A 22,920-nucleotide genomic window follows, 5' to 3' on the forward strand; every position below is an offset into this window, starting at 1 on the left:
GAGAATCAACATCTCATCTCTCATATTTTAACACAAAACAGGATTCAAGACTTTTGTGCGTCGACTGTTCTCACCTCGGCTAACTTGGACCAGTTGAATGACTTGAGTGCATTGGAAGGCTGAGGAATGTTCTTCTTCTTCATAGATGGACCCAGAGGTGCACCTGGCGGAGGAGGAATACCCGGCATGGGCGGGCAGCCAGGAGGAGGTGGAGGGCCACCGGGCGGAGGTGGGGGAGGCGGAGGAGGCATCATACCACCAGGGGGAGGCGGAGGAGGCGGCGGACCTCCGAACGCAGGCATGGGTGGAGGAGGCACTGGGCCACCGGGAGGGCCAGGGACGAGTGGAGGGCCGCCGGGAACAACAGCTGCCTGTCGCTGCTGAGATGCAGGAAGACACCAGTTAAGTTTAACAGGCTGCCAAGTTTCTCATGTTTCAACCATAACACAGAACAAGAGAACAGTTTTGATCTTTCTGTCGGATTTGATGACTACAACATAAAACTATAGAATATCAGCAGCTACATTTCGAATTTTTTGGAGTTTCTATGTACACCGATCAGCCACAACATTAAAACCACTGACAGGTGAAGTCAATAACATTGATCATATTGGTATTATGTGGTGTTCTGCTGGAAAACCTTGGATTTTGGTGTCTGTGTTGATGAGACTTAGACACCAAAATAAACATTGTCCCAGATCAAGCACACTCCTTCATGCAAATGGAAATCCTACATGTCACTGCAGGAAAATGCACCCCACCACATCAAAAAAACAAACAATCAGGAACATCTTGAGGAACATGACAATCACCCAAGATGCTGATTTGACCTTCAAACTTTCTAGACCCCATTCTGATCAAGCATCAACAGGATGCAGTAGAACAAGTTTGATTCCCAGAGGCTCCATTGTACAACCCAGAGAACCCAAAGGATCCACTGCCAAGGTCCTGGTCCAGACCCCATAGGACACTCTGAGAGGTCCTCTGGTCCAGACCCAATGGTTCAGAGCATTTTGGACCACATAAGGGGGACCAACACAATACTAGACAGGTGACCATAATGTTATGACTGATTGGTGTAAATCCCAGTACTGTTTTATGTCCAACAACAGTGGTTTAATTATTTCTGTTTCATTAAAAAAGGAAAAAAAATGCTTTACTATCTTTAGTCTTCTAAAGATCATTCAGGTGAAATAATCGGAGGAAAAAAATCCCAAGTTTTCCACAAGTGGTTGCATCTAATTTTCACACTAAAGTGGTCTAAACCAAAAAGGTCCTTCAAGGTATAGTTTAATTTGTTTAAAGTACAGCTGTACGAGGTGCTTCTCAATGATCAGCGTACTAACATTAGATCATTAGATAACAGACACAGGATTACTGAAGCTGTTGCGGCGTTCTCTTCAAAGCCACCAGACTCCATTGACAAAAACAATAATTTTAACTCACAGAACATGCGAGGTGCTGAACTACCGCTGTGTGACTTTGGTGTTTTGACATGTTTTTTTCTGATCTGGACTGTGTTAAAACACCAAAGTCACACACAGGCGGCTGTAACCAACCTATCAAAACGGCGCGAGAACAGCAACTCCCATGTTCTGGGAGGTAAAATTACTGTTTTTGTCAAGACTCTGGTGGCTCTGAACAGAGTCACATAACAGCTTTAGGTAACTGTCGGAAAGGGCTGTCTGTTGGCAAGGTAATACAGAGAAAACATCCTAAATATTGTGTACAGTTACAGGAATACTAATTATTGTAAGAGGCTAAAACATGTTTTGCTGCTAACCCTATCCACAGCAGATCATTGCATAGCTTCAGTACTTTTTTGTGGCAATTAAATCCATATTTTGTCAAGTTAGAGAACTGCTTGTTAGTTTCTTTCTTCCTTTGATAATATATTTTAGGTTTCATTATATGAATAGAACTATTTTTTCTGTTTTACTGATGAACACCTAGTAATTTGGTGACACAATGAGAGGTAAATGTAATAAATCAATATTTGTATTATATATGGGACATAAAAATGTTATGTTCATATTTTAACACGTAAAGGGCTGCTGCTTAACAGTGGGATGCTTATAGACAGCTTTTATTGCCTCTTACATGAACTCATGTAGTTGCTCTGGACTCCTGTTCACAATAATGTGCATTAGATTTATTTCAGGGAAGTTGTAAAGTGACAGAGCAGACATAAAGGACAACATACTGTGCTGAGCTCATGCAATCGTGCGGTGAGTTCGGCAACTTGCTGTTTGACATTTTTGTGCTCGTTGCTCTCCTTTTCCAGTTTCTCTTTCATCTTGTTGAGCGTCTGCATCATGTCCTCCTTCTCCTGGGTCTTGGCGTCGCATTCGCGCTCCTTTTTCTCAAATTTCTGTTGCAGCTCATGGTGCTCTGTGTTGGGAAATCATGTTGAATTCATTAAGGCACAATTTTAGTAAGTAACCAGCTATATGAACCTTATTCCATTTCAGGTAAGTGATCAGTAATCATACACACCTTTTCTCATTTTCTCTGCCTGCTCTTTCCACTGTTTGACCTCATTTTCATTAACCAGCCTGCAGAGAGAAACGACACACGTGATTAACTACGGCATCTACGTGAACAAATCCCCTGATTGTTTTTCTCAACTTAAAAGAGGAGCTATTTTTGAGCTAGCGCTGCTAAGCGCACGGCTTTCAACAAACACAACACTGTTCTACATCCTTCAGTCTGGCAGTCACGTTATCCGATTCATGTCCTTCATGTGTTCGTCTGTTAAGGGGAAACCAGGACACTCACATCCGAACAACATTCTTCACGTTAAAATTCTCCAGTGGTGCGACGTCGGGGTCGTGACCTTTGTCGTTCTGCAAGACCATCTGCTGGACGATCCGGTCCAGCAGCAGCCAGTACTGCACCGTGTTACCACTCCTCTTGTCTGAAGACACAAACAAAGAGGTGCAAGTTTCTAGTTAGTGTCCTGGCCAAAGCATGTTTCCATAAATATCTCAGAAAATACTGATTAAAGTTGGACCCACAGCGGTTATAGGGCGCTACAATTGCAGGTTACAAGAAGATGATGTGTGTATTAGTCAGTGATTGGTCAGACCTCAGCCATAATTGGGACCAAGCTGCTTACTGGTGCCATGTTATTTATGGGTCATTATAGAATTGGAGGACATTTTACGTCCTACTCATCAAATTTCAAATAATCTGTGTACAAAATACTAAAACATGCAGTTGTGTAAATTTATTTGTCCTGAGACCAAATTTAAAGAACTAGGAGAAAAGAAAGTTTGAAAATATTTTTTAAAATACCAAATAAGTCTGAAGTTCCCCCTAAAATGCCATTTTTCTCTTGTCCCACCCTCCTGATGACCAAATTGAATCTCAAATAAAACGGTTGAAATTAAATTTAAATCTACTTTTTTGCAAAATTTTTTTTCATTGATGTCTCCTGCAATTGTGGGAACATTTTTTAACCAACATAATATTTGAAATAATAATTATTATGCATGGAACGTGTGTCCCACAACAACCCTGTTAGCATAGTTTTTTTAGCTGGTAGAAGAAGAAGAAAACAGTGAATCAGATGATACAATGGAACTGACATCATCAAACAGTTTTCCTAAAGAATGGGTAGAGCAAAGTGATGTCCTCTCTTCTATTTTTCGTATTTTCATCACATTGTCTGCCTTGATTGAATGTCTCACTCTACCTCATATTATCAGGATCAGGCTAATTCTTTTGACTGTTTTCCATCAGTCAGTTTGTCCTCTTGGTCAGCAGTAACAGCAGCTAAATATCTAGCTTCTACTGCTGAGAAAAAGATCACATTAGCATGGATTAGCAACCCTGTTACTGTGATTAGAGTAGGGTTAGCAAACAATAAATAAAACATGGAATAAAAATGCTACCATTGATGTGTAAGCTGAGCCAATGAAGCCTTTGATAGTTTATTATCTATTATTGATGAATATGGAGCAGAAAATTGGAAAAGAGCAGGTTTATTTTTCTAAAATTTTGAAGCCCAAATGTCCTCCAGTTCTGAAATGACCCTTAAACTGAAAACCTCATAAATGCACTCACAAAGACACAGGCTTCACAGGAGGCATTATGGGATAACTCCTGATAACAATGGATCACATCATATTCAGTAATAATTTTTTGATTCCTCCTTCTACTTAAGCTGGCCCTTTATTACTGTTTGTGAACAACCACATTACTGGAGTACCTGCTCTCTGACCTCAGGACAGAAACTGAATGAATCCCACTGAAAACCACTTAGAGGGAAAGATATCGAAGGAAAAGGCTACTGCAACCGTTTAGTGGCTCTTCAGTTCAAATGTGGGAAACCAGTCTTCTTCCCTCTATTTTTAAAGCAGAAAAACACTTACAGAATAAATATGAGAGTCTGAATGAATACAGTATTCAGTTTGGCTGGGAATGTTCTTATCCATTTTCTGGGCTTACTTATCTGGACAAAGTCAACGTTCTTATCTTTCTGGCAACAAACCAGTCTGGAGCATGCTGTGTACATTGTGGGAGTAATACTGCCTTGCTTGGAGTCTCATTATACTTCAGGGAATTTTACATTTCCCACCATTTTTAATCACATTTTACTGCAGAAAAAAAACAAAACGCATTTCTGTGTGACAGCGACCATATTTGTTGGATCATGTTTTGTAGTTTATCAGTTTGTCCAGGCATAAATAATTTAAAGAAAAACTTACGTGGCATGAGCAGACAGTGGTGCAGGACAGACATAAAGTGCGGGTATGCATCAGTGTGGTTCATCTTCTTCCGGATGAGATCAAAAACTTGAGTGGCACTTTTGGTGTCCACATGTACCTGGAGGAGAAAGAGGAAAACAACAGCTTTGTCAGCACTAATGTGAAATATTTCCCAATCAAATCATGCAAGAGCAACTAGAAGAGTTTTGCTTCCTTACCGACTCGAAACGTTTTGATATAGCCAGCTCATCCTCATTCCGCAGCATCTCGAAGTAGTCTAAATGCCTGAGTATCAGAAAGAGTGACTGAATTAGTGAGACGGCACTCATATACTCACGTTTAACTTACAAAGATCACAATGTCGCTCACATGAAACACAAAAGGTGGAACCACTAACTCATGACATGTTTTTTGGAAGTTATGGGTGCGTTTTTCCCTGGATTTTTATCGTTTGATGGATTAGTAAGTTGAGTTTTCATGCTTCTGTCAGTCCCAGGCTCTGTACTGCTTCATAATGATTTCAGTCTCTGATCAACTGGTGAGTTCTACCAAAGAGGAAATTATGTTATTGCACACTTTTGGTCTTTCATCTCACCTGTCTAATGTGGAGTTTTCATGAGAACGTAGCTTATCGATCACAGGTTGGATCCCCAGCATAAGAAACTCATATCGGAGGTGGATGCGGAATTCCAAACTAGTCTATGTTTGAGGGAAAAAAAAGAAGTAAAAATGACAGTGTTTTACAGTCTCTTGAATCAGTGGCTAAGTAAAATGACAGTCTGCTAGTGTGAAACGAAGTGTGAAAGTGGTGTATAATTCACCTCTCCTGCTCCTTGACTCAGCACAGCGTTTATAAAGGACATGATGGCTGTTTTCAGGTTGACCTCATCTCTATATCTCCCTGTACTCCGGTCCAGATCATTTATTAGCGTCTGAGGGATGACAAGCCATTACAGAAGTTAAATATCTTCAAGCACTGTTGCTTTTTCTAACCGTGTACTTGATTTTCCCCTACACACCTGGAAGCGCGTCCTCTCGCAGGCAAAACGTTGGTAGTGCAGCATGGACTCCAGAATTTTTTTGTGTCCACCAGGCACCAGACATACAGCGCCCATTATCTCCAGCACTGCCACCTTAGTCTTTATGTTTTCTGTGGCCAGGCTCTGAGCGATGATGTTGATGCTCTCGGTGTGAGAGAGGACGTGAGCGCGGCCCTGCGAGTTGTTCATCAGGGCTTTGATGCAGCCAATCAGAGACGTGTGGATCTGGGACTCTGTGGTGTCGTAGTCCATGCTCTTCAAGAAATTCAGGATACATGTCAGGCCGTCCAGGTCGATAAAACGAGTCACAAACCTGAGAGGAGAGCAGGAAAAGAGAGGGCATGCTGGTTTAGAGACAATATATTGTATCAGGGGTGTCAAACATGTGGCCCGCAGGCCAAAACTGGCCTGCCAGAGAGTGTAATCCGGCCCAATCCGAACACCAAGTGTAAAAATTACGGAGACAATATTAACTGCAATGTTTCAATACAAGTAACTGCTATTTCAAGCTTGTCCACTGCACTGCCACAACTTTTATGTATTCTTTTATGTATAAACTGTACACATTTAAAAGGCAGGAGGAGAAATTTCAGGTTGTTCATAATGTTTTGTAAAAAGACAGTTCATTAAATGTGAACATTTTCAGAATGTATTTTTTGCGCTAAAACAAAGAGAAAATTTGGAGTTGTTGTTATTTGTAGGTTATCATGCTCTGCTTTAACTGGTTCGGTCCACTTGAGATCAAATTGGGCTGAATGTGGCCCCTGAACTAAGATGAGTTTGATACCCTTGTATTATATACAAGGAATCAACCGATGTGAGGTTTTTAGGGCTGATACCGATGTCGATTATTGGTGTTCAAGAGAGATCGATAACCATTATTTGGAACATTGAATGTAATGTTGTAACAGCATGCGATAGCAGGAAACCTGTCATTCATAACTGGGCTTCTTCATTAATAAGGGTAATAATAATAATAAGACTATAACTGAATACGTAAAATAGAAACAGGAGTGATTTAACCAGGATGCTCTGATTTGTTTATGTGAGATTGATAAGTTTTGTCTCCTGCTGTTCTTCTCTACTTTCTGAATATTTGACTGTTTTATCACTTTCATTGTCCATTATGGACCAGATTTTAAAGGTTTACTAACTAGTTCTTTCCAGTCTCTGTTTCAGGTTAATCTGTGGCGACCTTATAACTTAGCCACTAGCCGTTAGCATAGCCTTAGCCATTGTGAGAGGTGCTAATTTCCTGGTCTGTGGCAGCAGCTTGTATTTCTTGTTCAGTTTTTGCTACTTGAGAGAGATTTCTGACACCACAGAGTGACGACAGAGAGAGGAGACTGTATCAGACCCAAAGTAGTGCATTTAATTTATCAATAATCCGTCAATAAAAATGCAATACCGTTAATCAGAAAAATGCCAATTATCGGCCACAATAATCGATAATCGATAATCAGTCCATCCCTATTACACAACAGGCCCAAAGTTTGGAAGCAAGATCAAATTTTTCACCCATCAGAATAGATTTTTACTATAATCATCAGGTATTTGCATCTGTACTCTTGTTTCTTTCTAGACATTTCTGTGGTTTTTAGAGAGATGTTGACACAGTTGAGATTTATTGGGATTTTTGTCTGCAAACTCTCAAAAGCCAAAGAGCTGAAGTGAATAATGCAAACTGTGACTTGTTTTTTTTTTAACTTTTGCACTGAAGTTATGACTCTAGTAAATCTTCTCAACTCTAAAACTAAGCCCTTCTTTTGTTAACGTTTATTCAGCAATTCTCTGGAAACAACAATGTATACCTAAAGGTAAATCGAGGAAAACGGTGAATATTAATGAAAGCAAAGTCTGATCATGCAGTAAATACATCCCAAAATCCATAGAATTCATACTGGTTTTTAAGAAATACATTGTGAACAGAAACTTGAAGTTGCTTCCAAACCTTTGGTCTGTAGTGTTTATACCCAAATGTTCTCATTTTAACATGTATATGTGTCCAGTCATTCAGTATACCTTCTTGAACTAGTACTTGATCATCTGCATTCAATGTAGCATTTATTTTCAAAGTGCGCTGAAAAGCTCGATCTCCTTCAATGTACAATTACGTCAATAAAAAAGAGCCTCAAGCAACGCTGCAGTGACCTTTACAGGCGTTACATTTTTAAAGGCCTCATTTCCACACTCTTGTGAGAGCTGGGAAGAGTGACAGGCAAGGTAAAAGGATGTTAAATGAAAGATGTGATGCTACCTGGCATTAGAAATAAATGAGCGAGAGTGCGAGATGTACAAAGTGTTCGCCCACCTCATCGGCTGGGTCCTCAGAGCCGTCTTTAAGCTCTCTATGGTTTTGTTCCTCTCTTCCTCGTCTTCTTTCTCCAGAGCGAGGAGCGTCTTTCTCTGTTCAACAAAAGAGATTAGACATCATAAAGATCTGAATCAGCTGTCAAGGCAAAAATAAAGCACTTTTTCACAATAATAAACAAAAGGCATGCTAGAAGCTTTGTGGTTTCATCAATAGAAGGTTTAAACTGAAGATAGATATGACAGCTAGCAGGTTAGAGGAATCGTAGTATCACTTCACTAAAGGTCAAAAACCTCAAGGCAGTCAGACTTGTCTTCCAGAACAATAATAAGAAGAGATGAAGTTCATTTTATTACTTACAGCTGCCATTGAATTGAGCTGATCGATGTAGTATTCTGGCCAACTAGTTGCACTTTTGTTTTCTTCTTGTTCCTGAAATAAACAGAGAAACACAGAAAAACCAACGAGGATGTTACGTGATTCATTATTAAGAAATCACACAGTAATCAGAGAACAATTCCAATCACTCCCAGTTAGCATTCATAAGCTAACTGGGAGTGATTGGAATTTTAAAATGTTATGCAAGAATGCGGTTTCATAGGAAGTGTTTCCAGTGTAACATGAGATGACAGGCTGTTATTTGGTTCATGTCACAAGTTTGAGGACATCAAAGCGTAACTTCAAAACACATCAACAACTTTTTCCTCCTTCCTCTCCCAATTTCCATCACGTTTCAGACCAGTTGGCTTTGACAGACACACAAACACCAGCAAACACACATGGGACAGAAGGTCCGGGGCATAAATAGCCACAAGCCATAAATGAAGCAAGAGCCCAAAGTAGGGCGACACAGATATCCAACCCATTTTATCCTCCAGCGCTTCACTGAGTTTTTGGGAGGTGGTGAGAAGAGCCAAAAACGGAGAGCACATCTGCTTGAGAAAATCTTGAGATTTGCAGATGAATGTTAAAACTGTGGATTAAGGACGTGGCCTGACTTACAGCGAGATTAATCTCCTGACGGGCACGTTTGCATTACAAATAAAAACACAAGACATTTCATTTTAAACTTGGGGAAGAAAACACCGAGGAGAAAAGTGACCTGACCCTGAGCTTGGCTTGAGCATCAAAGGCTTCCCCGCTTTCAGTTCAACTCTTGCTCCATTAAGCACAAGCGAACTGTGACCATCAGAAACTAATTGGGCGTCAGTTAATAAAGCAGCCTGCAGAGACTTGGCCGCTCCGGTAGAAACTGTGGGCCTTGGCTGGTCTGCAGTGACAGGAAGGCCTGATCCTGCTGTTCCACTCATGACCGGTGCCAGCTTGACCAGGCGGGCGCTGGAAGACGTCCAGTCTATTAGAGGAGCAGACGCAGAGGTGGGACCGCTTCCTTTTGCATCTGAAAGAGTTCATCTTTTACTGCCAGCAGTGTTCCAACATTAAAATGTCTACAGTTTATTTAGGGGATGAGAGAGAAGAGTCCGGAGAGCACGCTGGGGAATTTCTTTTTTCCACATTTGAGAAAATAAAGATCAAACACGCATTAGGAAACAGGAATCATTTAATGGGACAGTCCGCTTGAAAGAGAAGTTAATTTACTGCTCTGTTCTCTCAGAAGTTAAAAGTTGTTTTTTTTTTTTAATGAAACTTGAAACCACACTACAAAATCTCTGCTAACAACCAGATCACTAAATCTACTTCTTGGCGAATGATGTAACCTTGAGGAAAGCTGACAAGAAGCAGGAGGAAGATTGATTCCCAACAGCATGATTTCATCTGCTCAGGTGCCTGGCCAAACCAAACAACTAAAGCTCTGACAGACTGATCTCCTCTTCGTCCAGTCGGGACTTCTGAAGCCGAGAAACGTCTGGTGGAAAAGAGCACCCTCGTCGCTTGTGGGCTTTGAGTGCCCCGATGATGACCCCACCTTCCTCCTTATTACCCCCCACCCCTCCCGCTGCACCTGTGGAAGTGAAGCCTTCCTGTTTGCCTTGGACATCGGACAGCTTCCTCTGCCTCTTTTCTCCACATACACCCTTCCCCTCCGAGCTCAGATGGTGAGTTTGTATCTGTCTGGTTCAGAGCCAGAGCCGGCTGCAGAGTCAGCAATGTCGATGCCTTTTTTCTGTCTGTCCTCCCTCCTCCTCTACTGCAGCTCGATGCTGTACTTAAAGCTCTCATGCACCTAAATTCTCCCCCACCTTTAGTCCCACGATGGAAACAAACCTGCATGGTCTGAATTGACGCAGAACAACATGCTGAGGGTTATTTTCAAAATGCCCTGTGTGTGTTGTTGCCATAAGACTATTCATAATAAGGTGACTAATTGGGGGCAGACACCACTGTCCCATTTTTGCTATCTATCCTTTATCGCTTGCTCAGCCATGACTGGCTAGAGTCGTCTGCAGCCAAAGTAAGCCGTAAGAACATCAATATGTAGATAAAGTGAAGCCAGAGAGGAAAAACTGAGACAAAGATAATGTCTTGTGACGTGGCTTCTCACGCCTCTTATCATATTCATTAACTCAACAGTGCTGGGAACTATTCTTGCATCTGACAACAGAAATACACTCATTCTGTGAACTATGAATCTACAGCTAAACTTGTTAGCTTAGCATCAGAACTGGAAACGGGCTGATCCAGTAGCCGAGTGGCAGGGACATCATGCGTGAAAATACCATCAGTAGTCCCCCCGTTTGACCCCCAGTTGGCCAGACCTTTGCTGCAAGTCACTGTCCTGCTCAATTCCACACATTTCCTGTCTGTCTCTACTGCAACTATGCAATAAAAGGCAAAATGCCAAGAAAAAGACTGGAAAACATGGAGGAACAGCAAGTCTGTATCTTTCCAAAGGTAACAAAATCCATCCACCAGCACCTCTGATGCTCATTAACCAACACATTACATCTCGTCTTGACTTTAATTCATATCGGTTGTGCTTTTATGGGGGGTCGTGTTCTGGATTTTTAACTTTTTTTTGGCTGCGTGTAGTGCTTTACTAAAGATTTAAAGTAGGAGTGGTATTGACTTTGTTAACCAACTCTGAGGAAAAAAAAGTTTATTTTCCTGGACCTGGATGATGTTATCCATACATTTATTAGCTTGCAACCAAACTACTGCAACTCTCTGTACATGGGGTTTACACATTTCGACCTTACTCGACTACAGTTCGTTCAGAACACAGCTGCCGGTTTCTGACTGGTACAAAAAAATGGCAGCACTTTGGTTCTGGCTCACATGCGTTGGCTACCAGTTAAAACCAGAAATGAGTTTAAAAGTTTACAGTTGTTTATAAAGCCTGCTGTCTGTTTCTTTCCCATCTTCATCCTCACCCTGACCAGTCAAGGCAGATGTAAGCCCTCCCTGAGCCTGGTTCTGCTGGAGGTCATTTTAAAAGATCCTTTCTTCCTCTCTGTTGTCACAGATATGGTTTCTTATAGGGTTTTTGAATGTTTAATTATTACATTTGTCAGGTAACTCCCCATACTTAATAATAATACTGTAGGGTCTTAGCTCTCCTACATAATTTTGTCAAGTCAGTTTGTATTATATATAATTTGTAGGGTTTTAACCGTATTACTTAAATTACTCTGATAAGTTAACATCCTAAATAACATTGTAGGGTCCTAACATTAATATTTAAACTTGGGGAAAGTCGCAACACTTCTTGTATTTCTGAAAGCACTTTGTCTCCATGGCTGTTTCTTTAAATGTGCTTTATTAATAATGGTGATTTGACTTGATTCAAATTTAAAGTAATAGTACTAACGAATAGTACTTCACAAAAATCACAAAAAATGCATCTATTTTTCAATTTGGTCCAGTTTATTTTGAAAAGATATAATGTCAAATGCCAAAAAAACTAGACTGACCAAACAGGAATGGTATAATGGCCAGGATGAGTTGGGGCTGGGACATTTGTCTCATGCATATTTAAAATCTCCGGGCTTTTTTCCAAAATGGTCAAACAAGGATTAAAAGCACAGCATAGCATATCCATCTGTGAAAGAAGACAGAGTTTCTCAAGCGCCGCTCGCACTTTGTTACCTTCGCAATATTTTATACAGTACAGGCCAAAAGTTTGGAAGAAAGAAATGTACACAAAATGATCATAGTTTCATTGGTATACTATGCAAGAAAAATAAACATGATTATAATATAAAGAGTCACTTATCAAATAGCTTTTTACTGTATTTATCAGATATTTGTATCTGGACTCTTGTTTCTTTGCTCAGCTGTTTCTTTTTAGACATTTCTCTGGTAGTTACAGAGATATGGGCACAGTTGAGATTTATTTGGATTTTTGTCTGCAAACTAAAGAGCTAAAGTGAATAATGCAAACTGTGATTTTTTTTTTTTTTTCCATTTTTGCACTGAAGTTGTGACTCTTGTAAGCCCTTCTTTTCTTTTGTTAACATTTATTCAGCAATTGTCTGGTAACATCAATGTATATGTAAAGGTAAATGGTGCATATCAATGAAAGCAAAGTCTGATCATGCAGTAAATACATCCCAAAATCCATAGAATTCATACAAGTCTTTATTATTTTTGCCTTTTTAAGAAAGACATTGCGAACAGAAACTTGGCCTGTAGTGTATGTGTGATGACTTTTCGCACTGCGGCACTGGCTTTAATAACATCTCTGCCTTTCTGCAGCTCTGTGTTTTCTGAGGATTTAGGCTTTACACACCAACACACTAAATACCCATCCATCAGGCTAAATCCCAATACTCCTCACCATCCAGTTTGTCACCAGATGTTGGGAAAGATTAATAAATCTGCATGCTCCGTCTGCATACTAGTCAGGACAGGATATCCTACACGCTCAGACCTATGGCCTTGAAAACACTGCTGTAAAAATGAGGACATGTACTGTGGTAGCTGTGTAGCTCATTGATCTAAACTAAAACAGGCGCCTGTGTTTTCCTGCATGCTGAGGATGAACTCATACAGAGAAAAGAGGAACAGCTGATGGTCCTTTTATCAGGAAGACAGGTTATAATGAAATGTGACACTGTCAGAGAGCAGTAGAGTGTGTTATGGCTACACGGATGCTTTGATGGGACAGGTGTATTATCTAAAAGGACATGATTTAAAAACATGAGCCAAGTTTTCCTGCTTTTGAATCAGGTAGGAAAATGAAACACAATAATCGTACAGTCTAGGAGATATAATATGTTTCAGGACTTCCCTGACACTACCTTCCCTGTTAGTGGATTATCTAATGGAACTGGCCAGATTTAGCCCTCGTCTTACTCCCGCTATACATCACTATTTTTATATCCACCTTGTGTAACAACCGCTTAAGTGAGTTATTCATAGTGGAGCTTTTTCAGGCAGTAAAAACTTATTATGTAGCGATGGGGAGTTTGACTATAATTCAAGAGATGGATAACAGACTGGGGAATAAAGTCATTACTAAGCACTTAGCTGTAAAAGAATGATGTGTCCTCTGGTGTAGTGGTTTGTCTGACTGGTTTAGGAATTGTTCTGTATTAAATGTTTGATAGCAACATGTAAACCATTACGTTACTGGGAGGACAACGCTGTTTTATGATCTCTGCAGTGGTTTATTTCAGTAATATCTTAACTCAACTATGTAAACACTGGGAAGAGCAATGAAAGTAAGTCCACAGCTAATAAATTCTGAATTGTTATATGAGAGGGGCTTTGAATAAGCCATGAAGGTCGGCTATCTCTTAGGGCAAAACGTGGGGGATACCAGTATTACCAGGTGAGGGAGGCACAGTGCCAAAACCTTGACATAAAAGTAATAGTTTTCGGGAATATGCTTATTCACTTTACTTTCAGGAGATAGATGAGAAAACTGGATGTATAAGAGTTGCACATCTGTGGGCTAAATACAATCCTACTGACGGCAGATTACTCAAGCTTAGCACAAATCCTGGACACAGGGAACAACAAGCCTTGCTCTGTCGAAATTTAACAAAATTCACCTGCTTCCCCCTGTGTTTAGTCTTTGTGCTATTCTAACCACATGCAGACAACAGCTTCATATTTTCAATAAAGATATGACAGTGATATCAATCTTCCCTTCTAACTCTTGGCAGGAACCACTGGCAAGAGATGATTAATCTAACGCTTAAAAGCATTTCTTTGAGCAACACAATCATACTTAGATTGAAGCAGATTCTTTGGTTTGAAGAGCTTTGCCAAATTTAGAAAGAAATAATTTTCAATTGTTGCATGAAAGACTGGGACAGACATGAAGTGGCTCCTGGAAAGACATCAACAATATTGTACTCTGCAAGGTTTGTAGTTTGAGCAGCATTCGGGTGGATTATTGCATAAAAAGACAACTACTGCAGGCTACAAATTCACCACCAGGCAATAATTAAACCACCTCTGTTTGTCCAAGTTAGATATATAAAAGCTGTAGCGATGAAAATAATCCTTGCTGCCTCAAAATGTGTCACATCTAACTCTAAACTTTTACATCTTCTAGAATGTGAGATCTGTGAATACCTGTTTCCACCTAATCTTCCCCTGCCCGCTGCAGCTCAGCACACCAGCTCACCTATATTACCGCTCAAACACTGTAAAACTAATCTGCGCTACATGATTGCAAGTTCGAACAAGAAAAGTCCTCCGCCAAGGCTGCTCCATCGTCGTATCATTTCCGACAGCAATTAATTAAAATTGAGTAACTAGGGGTGTATCCGAGTCCCATGAATTCCCACCACCCGCTACATATTTAGATGATGCAATTCCATATCTGTACTTACAAACAGACAGACAAACAGACGGTCAAACGTATGCTGATGGTCACATAACTCCACCATTCCTTGGCAGAGTAATAATGGAGTAACGCAGCATTACAAATTTATAACCAGAAACCCATTCTAAAGAAGAATAATGATTCAAAAAGCCTCACAATGCAAGCAGAGAGGGTTAGTTTCTTAGGTTGCCTGAATCTGTGATTTTGAGAGAATCATTGAAAAGCTCAGAAATGGTGGTGGCTGCTTATTTCACTCCTAATGTGTCTTCTACCACATAAAAAACAACTGCTGGACATGGTAACAAAGTCTTGAAAAGCTGAAATCCAACTTCACTTTTAGCGGAAAACCTTGACTTCCTAACAAAATTAAACATTTTAAAGATATTATGTTCGAGATATTCATGTCTGTTTTTTATCGTGTAAGCTCTAACGTACACTTGGCATCAGATATTAAAAAATAATCATTTGCAGTCCACAGATGCAGTATTCAGACAACGCTCTTGTGCTAGTGCCTGCTGTAACAGAGGAACAGGGCGATGAAAGGCTTTCTGTTTTAGGAAACACACAGCTTCAGGACCAACAAATCAATAAGGAGGATATTTACAGATATTATTCAGGGAAAGCAGCCGGTCAGCAGCGAGTTAGCGACAGCCGATACAGAGTGAATGCAGTGTGAAGCTGGCAGAGACTTAAATCTTTTACCTTCTTTTTGCTGCAGTAGATTTGCCATTTCTTCTCTGCAGGCAGGGCGAACATGGCTTCCCTGTGTTTCTCTGTAAGGTCAAGCTCATCCTGTAAAGCAGGCAAAAATAGCAGAAATGTTAGGTGGGAAGGCTTCAAAAGGAATGTCAAAATATTATGCTTCACAATCCTTTATTGACAGCTGCTCGGAGAAGATAGCATTCAGTGCTTAAACATTGAGCATCCTTCTCAAAATATAGTTCACAGAATTAGCATTCAAACATCTACATAAATCAATTCTGTTTTTCCCCCTAAAACAACAGCAAGTGCCAAAAGCAGTTTTAACAGAGCTCTGTTTTCAGTTTGCGATCAGCTTGGGCTAAATTTGCTCATGATATCAGTGTGATATAACCGGTTGCTCTCATCGTAAATTTGGTATGACTCTGAATCAAATCAGATGTCTTCCAGGCAGCGGACGTGTGAGTAATGAGGAAACGATAAGGCGTGGCCTGTCTGCTCGGCATGTGGTAACAAACATCTGGAAAAAATATGTGTCACAATATATAACACATATTTCACAGAGGCACACAAAGGGTGCCGTCGGAAAGTGTTGGAATAGATACAGGAGAAAATTTGGACAACTGAGACATATCAGCGAGATCTGCTTATCGGAGAGATTTCTGAGCTTTGACCTATTTGTGTTTTTGTTTCCTTTAGTCTGAAGATAACGGTAGCTAAAAGGAGAACGTCTGCTAATTTAGCTCAAGAAGAAACTACATCATAAGGAGTATGAAAAGAAGTTGATTGTTTTCTAGTTGATATTTATGCAACAAATGGACATTTGGTTAATGCGGTTTACCCAACAGATTAATTAATAAATGTTTCAAGACTCATTATGAAACTAGCCTTCGGGATTTTATTTGCTAAAGCCACCAAGTCTGTAAATCAATATGTGCAATGATCAAACCACCGACAACGGCTGTGCAGACTATTGATTAATCATGTGATGCAGTTACATATTGTCGCTAGCAGGCAGTAAATGACTTCAAGGCAATGATTCAATTACATTCTTTATCTTTTAGATAGAAAAGAGAAGCTTTTATGAAACTGTTTTGGTGTTTAATGTTCTGTGAGTAAAAGGGAGCATCTCTCGGAAGACAGGATGGGAAAATAATCACAATTACTTACTGTTCAAGCAAATCTAAAGTTCAAAGGTCGTGTGTAACTGAAGGCAACAGAGCAGATGGCCACAATTTATTACAGCGAGTGTTTTTAGTGTCCGAGAAACCCGTTCCGATTATGCATGAACATGGTGGCTCGAACTGGGTGAAAAGAAAAGCACGTGGCTGTTTTCTTTTAGTAAACAGAGCAACTGAAAGCCTCCTTGTCGTCACACTCAAGTTACTCAATTATGTCTTCATAAAGGGTGGTAGACAAAAACAAGCAATTAGCAGATGGAGGAGGCTGAGACATTAAGAGCCCTTGAATGAGGCCTATTGATGTGCAAAAATGTCATGCTTAGATTACTGTGGCAACCATGAGGGAGGAAATGGGGCCAGAAGAAAGAGGAGGGCACGACAAATTAGAAGTGACAATAAGGGAGAAAGGAAAGCACCCTGGCCCCGTTACTCACAAGACAGTCTAAGTGTAAATGGGGAGGAACTGACAGCTCATTTGTGAGTGCCTTAAAATGTGGTCGAGAGTGTAAACAATGAGCTAAAGACTGTATTTTAAGGATTTGAGTGCACTAAAATGTTGCGCATCCTTGTAAATCTGCAACAAGATCATTAGTTTCAAGTAGTATTTGAACTTCAGGGCTGATTTGTATGCCAAGTTAGCTTTAAGATGTCATAACTGTTTCATTATATGAGGCTTTAGCTTAGGTTACTATTGGTCCATTTGTTGGCACTGAAATTTGTTCTTAAATTAGTGTGATGTTTACTCAGACTGGAGCTGGATTTAAAAATAAAAAAAGCAACAGAACGGCGTCTTACCACCAGCTCGGCAAACATGGCATCCAGTTCATCGTATCCTGGCATCGGCAGTGACGGCTCCATGGACTGTAGAGCGAAGTCCTCCCGCAGCCTGTAAGTGATCTCCGGGTGATCGCTGTTGTTAAAGCAGCAGAAAATGAAGGAGAGGCCACCGCGGCCGCCGCCACCACGCTTCCGAGGAGCCATGGCTGTCCGATGTGTCCGACCAGGTCAGGTAGGGAGGGTCTGAGGCTCCTTCAGGGCCTCTTTACAGCCTCCTCCACCTCAGAGTTTGGCCTCCGTCAGAGAGTACTGTAAACACCAAGAAGGGAGCACAATGAGTTTTCAACACAAATCTAGTCTGACAGAGTGAAATTAAGTCTTCAGCACTTAGGTTTTACTGGCATTCGCAAAAATCTATCACAGAGGCAGGTTTTCTTAGATAAACAGAAGGTAATGGGATCTGTAAATACTCAGAGCAAGTTTTAGGGAGTCAGACGTAGATCATAAGAAGTGTTGTCTGATCATGCTGGACATCAATCAATCCAGACGCAACACTGGTGGTAACAGAGATTTTCAGGCAGTTTCTACCTGTAAAGATTCATGGCAAAGTGGAATAACTGACTGTGTATCACATGAAAGCATAGCTGACCACTCAAGGTCTGAAGCAGGTGTAAATTTCAGATTGTTGGTTTTAGAAAGTTACACAAATGGTCACTGATCCCACATTAGAGGGAGTGTGGAGGGAAGGTGTTTTGAAAGCTATCTAACAATTCGACAAGCATTTCAGATGGCATATAAAGCTGGATCAAGGCATACCGTTCCAATAGTACTAAATACAAAGACTGATACTGTATGTTCCCAGCAGTCGCACGGCACAACACTGGAACTGTTACTGCAGCTGGAAAACACAAAACCCAACCTGAACTTCTGCCCCTGGCACTGCTCATTGATGTAGGGTCATAATTTTTGAAGTGAAAGTACAATGCACCCTACCACTGAGGGCAAGGAATGAAAGATTCAGTTATATCGTTTACACAATAGAGGCCTGTCATGGGAGTGTGATGTTTGAAATGGAGACCATAATTTTCCTGGATTAGTGTATTCAGGCCTTCTCATCTCCCTTTCCTTCCTATTCACCATCGGCTTTCCTCTGAAGATCTAACGAGTAATGATTAGAGGGGTGTGTTTACAATGACCTTGGTGAGAGGTGTGTGAGGCTTTTTGTTGCTTTGGAAACTAGGTTGGTCAGTGTGGAGCTAAAACAGGCCTTTTTGTAAAACTTATGAGCGTTTCTAAGTCAGTCTGCGTACTGTTCAGATGACAGGTGGGTTTTAAAATATTTAGAGACCATATCAAACTCCAATATACAATGCTTCAATCTTCCTGATAATCATAATCATCTGACTTTCCCTTTCTGCTGCCGTTCTTTCTTACTTACTTAACCCACTGAACCCCAGGCAGGTTCTGTGGATTTTTGGCTCCTGTTCCATTTTTTTTACTCAATGCTGGTTATTTTTTCACTGCAGTACAAAGTCTTACATCTCTATGGAAACAGCACAATCATAGCTAAAAGTAGAGAACTCAGGAATGTCTTCTGTGCATTACAACACATTTTCAATACCATGAATCATTGAAAAAGGGAACATTTCTATTTCTTGGATTACTTTTTAAACTAAATTTAAAAAAAAAAAAAAACAACAAAATGGAATCAATATGTACAATGTTTTTCCAAGTATACCTGCACTTCAGTCCAGTTCTGCAAAATATTCCTGATTTTTTGTTACGTGACTGAGTGATTAATGGCTTTACAATTGCACTATAGCATGTCATGTTTTATTTTTTTATGAAATCTGATTATGGCCAACAGTTTATTTCTCTATGGGATATGTAAAAGAAAGTGATTTGGATGAAATATCATGATTTTAAGCTTAGATTTGTTAAGGTTCCCAACAGAACAATGTGTCACACTCCCTGTGTTTTTATAGTCTCTGGCTCTAAAAAATAGTCCACCAGCGGATTTTGGAGTTCAGAAGGTTAAGACATGCTATACATTTCTGATTTGGTAAGTAACAGCTGCAGTTTTACCAGTAATGTAGGAAATGTGCAAAATCCTGCTGGGCTGTTGCACCATCTGCCCTGCTTGACTATCATAGATAAAAATACACAGAGAGCAGCTGTCATAAATAAGCAACATTGCAGAGGAGGGCTGAGTGCATCACAGAAATTTTCACCAAGATGCCCAGTGCTTGATAGTATATTTGGGTTAGTGTTAGCCACACTGGTGGCTAGGGTCCAGAGACAGCAATGACAGTCTGTCTTTGGTCCACTAAAATATTTTAATATCTAACAAGTGGATGGCTTAACATTGTGTACAGAAATTAATTGTCCTGAGATGATAAGTCCTGACGACTTTGGTGACCCTCTGACATTTCCTCAAATGCCACCAGCAAGTTGACATTTGTGGCTTTGGGTAAAATGTTTTGACAGCTAGGGACATTCTTAAAACCCCTCTGGATAATTTTTGAGTGACCTTTTTATCCAACACCAACACTCTAGCACAAACACTGTGTGTTTACTGTTAATTAGTAACTGTTAGCATGCTGAAACGTTAAACTGAGATGGATAAAACATTATACCTGCAACACATAAACCTGTTAGCTTTGTCAGTGTGAGTATACTGCAGTAATATATACTACCTTTCAAAAGTTTGAAGTCACTTAGAAATGTCCTTATTTTTGAAAGAAAAGCATTTTTTTTCAATGAAGATAATATTAAATGAATCAGAAATCCAGTCTAGACATTGTTAATGTGGTAAATGACTATTCTAGCTGGAAACAGCTGATTTTTAATGGAATATCTCCATAGGGGTACAGAGGAACATTTCCAGCAACCATCACTCCTGTGTTCTAATGCTACACTGTGTTAGCTAATGGTGCTGAAAGGTTAATTGATGAATAGGAAACACTTGTGCAATTATGTTAGCACATGAACAAAAGTGTGAGTCTTCATGGAAAACATAAAATTGTCTGGGTGACCTCAAACTTTTGAACGGTAGTGTATACATTACTGTTTTGTGATATTTTTCCACAATTGTTTAAAACAATCATCCAAACTAAAACAGCCAAAAAAGTCATCAGTTATCTTCAGATTGCTTGTTTGGTCTTACCAACAAGAATTCAACCCAAAGGAATTCATATTAAACTGGTATAACACAGACCAAAACAGTAACATCCTTGTATTTGAGAAGTTGGTACCATAATGTTTTGCCATCAATCTTGATAAAAGAAAATTAATTACCTCTTAAGACCATAAGTAACTTTAGATCTGATGGAGTAGAAACTGCAGTGGTGCCCTGTTGTTCCGAACAAGTCTATCAGCGCGCAAGCAATCTTTATCATCATAAAAAAGGCTAACTGATGATTAGAAAACCCTTGTGCAATTATGTTAGCACATGAATAAAAGTGTGAGTTTTTATGGAAAACATGAAATTGCCTGGGTGACCCCAAACTTTAGAACGGTAGTGTAAATAAGAATAGCTTTACTGCAGAGACATTAAAAGTGACAATTGCTAAAGGTGTTCTTAAAGCTAAAAACTGAAACAAACAAGATTTCAAGACAAGACAGATCTCACTACCAAAAACATAAAATGTTGGACTTGTAATAAATAATGTCAAGATTTCTGTACAAACATATATGAGAGAGGAGAAGGTGCAGTCTGTCCCCTCCAACCTGATGGCTCACTTTCAAACAAGTGTACAAGACCTCTCTGCTGTCCAGCAAATAAAGATTTGATGTCCAGATATCTGCAAGTACGCTGTCGTCAGCATGTCACAGAAACAGCTCCACAGTGTCCCTCCTTGCTGTGACCAGCGGCGTCACGCCAAGTATCATAAACCACAGAGGCTGTGCTAACCTGCAGGAATTTCTGGACATCTTTCTTGGTGACCAGCGGTCGGCTGATCACAATCACGTTCATTTGACCTTTTCCAGCGATTTCCTATAAGTCAAATGCTGCACCCAGACAGAATGCATCATGTGCAGTGTGATGCAGTTCTAAAATTAGTCCAAGTCAGGTCACGTCCTTAGCTGTAATCGAAAATTGCGGGTCACTATTTTCAGTGAGGTGAGGCAACACACTACAGCTAAAGTTATTTATTCCAAAGGAGAAACTGAGGACACTTCCGATGGCAACTTTGTCCTTGTAGAATCAGATTATAAAAAGTACATTTTGTGGTCTACCTAAATAAAGACTGATGCCATCACTGTCCCATTTTAGTCATTTTTTTGGTTCATCTGGGTTTCCTCTTTCCAGAAGCTGTATTTTCTTAAACAAATCCACGACAGTCTGTAGAGCTGTCAGCAACTTTTCCATCCACCAGAACGAATCAGTGAAATATTATTCTTTCTTCACCCTAGAAATGTCTTTGTTTTAAAGAAGCAAATCCTGAAAAGGAATAAAATCAAAACAAAACTGATTCTACGACATAATTTAACATCTTATTACTGTGCCTTAGGCAGACTGATTGATGCAATGCAATTTAATCAGAAACCCAAATTACCACTTCTGTCTCGTGGTTGCCATCAAACTAGTAATAACTTGGCAAACCATCAAACAAAACTAACAATGGTCATATAATATATAATCCATTACAAGAATAATCACTTTTTCTAAGTAAAGTCGGCAAATGTACTAATACTATATACAATGTGCGGTGAATGAAAAGCATGTAGTGTACTACAGAGACGAGGTGCCTGAGGCCAAATGACCACACGTGGGATAAAGTACACAGCAGCTCACTCTTACAAACACAACGAATAGTGTATTTATTTTGACACATCCTTGACTTTTCCAAATTGACTACTGGAGCCCTCGGCAGCAGCTGCTTGGCTTCACGCTCACCGTCTATTCTAGCATGAAGGGAAGAAGCAGTTCGAAGCCCTCTTTGACCATATTAGTCCACAAAACTGCCTATCTTTTCCATTACCTAAAGCAGGCTGTAAACTTTGTGTAAACCAGTGAGCCAGACTGGGACAGTGCTGGTCCCCGTCCAGCTCCAGGAGCTCCTCTGGATGTGCCACAGCTCGACCATGTGAGGAGGGTACAGGGACGGTTTTAACACGCAGACCGTGGGATTTTGTGGTGGTGCGTGTAATTGTTCACCCATGAGACCTGAGTGGTTTGACATTAGCCCCCAGAGGTCGTCTGTCAGACGGTCAAGGTTCCCATCATAACAGAGGCTTGTTGCAACAAGAGGACATGCCTCTCACAGCCAGGTGAGCCTAGTGACCCCAAACAACACGAATACAACAACACCTTCCGCTGCCACCTGCTTTAACTGAGACGAAACACACTGTCTTGTACTGCGTTTCATGGATGTGCAACTTAACGTTTGCTAGCAATAAAAAGTTAGTTAACAGATATATCCAGGAATAATCCTTTTAGTCAACAGTCTGAAGGCTG

At 40.3% G+C, this 22,920-nt stretch overlaps 1 protein-coding gene across 6 annotated transcripts in view; it reads right to left on the reverse strand.

Moving 5' to 3' along the window:
* LOC111566661 (disheveled-associated activator of morphogenesis 1) overlaps positions 1–22,920 on the reverse strand; it is a 60,622-nt gene that overhangs the window by 12,113 nt on the left and 25,589 nt on the right. For 4 of the 6 annotated variants that reach the window (XM_023267378.3, XM_023267375.3, XM_035946859.2 and 1 more), the window contains 13 exons: positions 17,478–17,768; positions 15,505–15,594; positions 8,424–8,495; positions 8,064–8,158; positions 5,732–6,065; positions 5,534–5,644; positions 5,308–5,411; positions 4,931–4,997; positions 4,713–4,830; positions 2,779–2,917; positions 2,497–2,555; positions 2,204–2,391; positions 75–380 (listed from right to left, as the gene is read on the reverse strand). In XM_023267378.3, coding sequence (XP_023123146.1) covers positions 75–380; positions 2,204–2,391; positions 2,497–2,555; positions 2,779–2,917; positions 4,713–4,830; positions 4,931–4,997; positions 5,308–5,411; positions 5,534–5,644; positions 5,732–6,065; positions 8,064–8,158; positions 8,424–8,495; positions 15,505–15,594; positions 17,478–17,663 — 1,869 coding nt within the window. In that variant the 5' untranslated portion in view covers positions 17,664–17,768. The remainder of the gene's footprint in view (positions 1–74; positions 381–2,203; positions 2,392–2,496; positions 2,556–2,778; positions 2,918–4,712; positions 4,831–4,930; positions 4,998–5,307; positions 5,412–5,533; positions 5,645–5,731; positions 6,066–8,063; positions 8,159–8,423; positions 8,496–15,504; positions 15,595–17,477; positions 17,769–22,920) is intronic. The other 2 variants (XM_055015800.1, XM_055015799.1) reach the window with 1 other exon arrangement.

Source organism: Amphiprion ocellaris, chromosome 12 (genome assembly GCF_022539595.1).
Source record: "Amphiprion ocellaris isolate individual 3 ecotype Okinawa chromosome 12, ASM2253959v1, whole genome shotgun sequence".
NCBI classification, from domain to species: Eukaryota; Metazoa; Chordata; class Actinopteri; family Pomacentridae; genus Amphiprion; species Amphiprion ocellaris.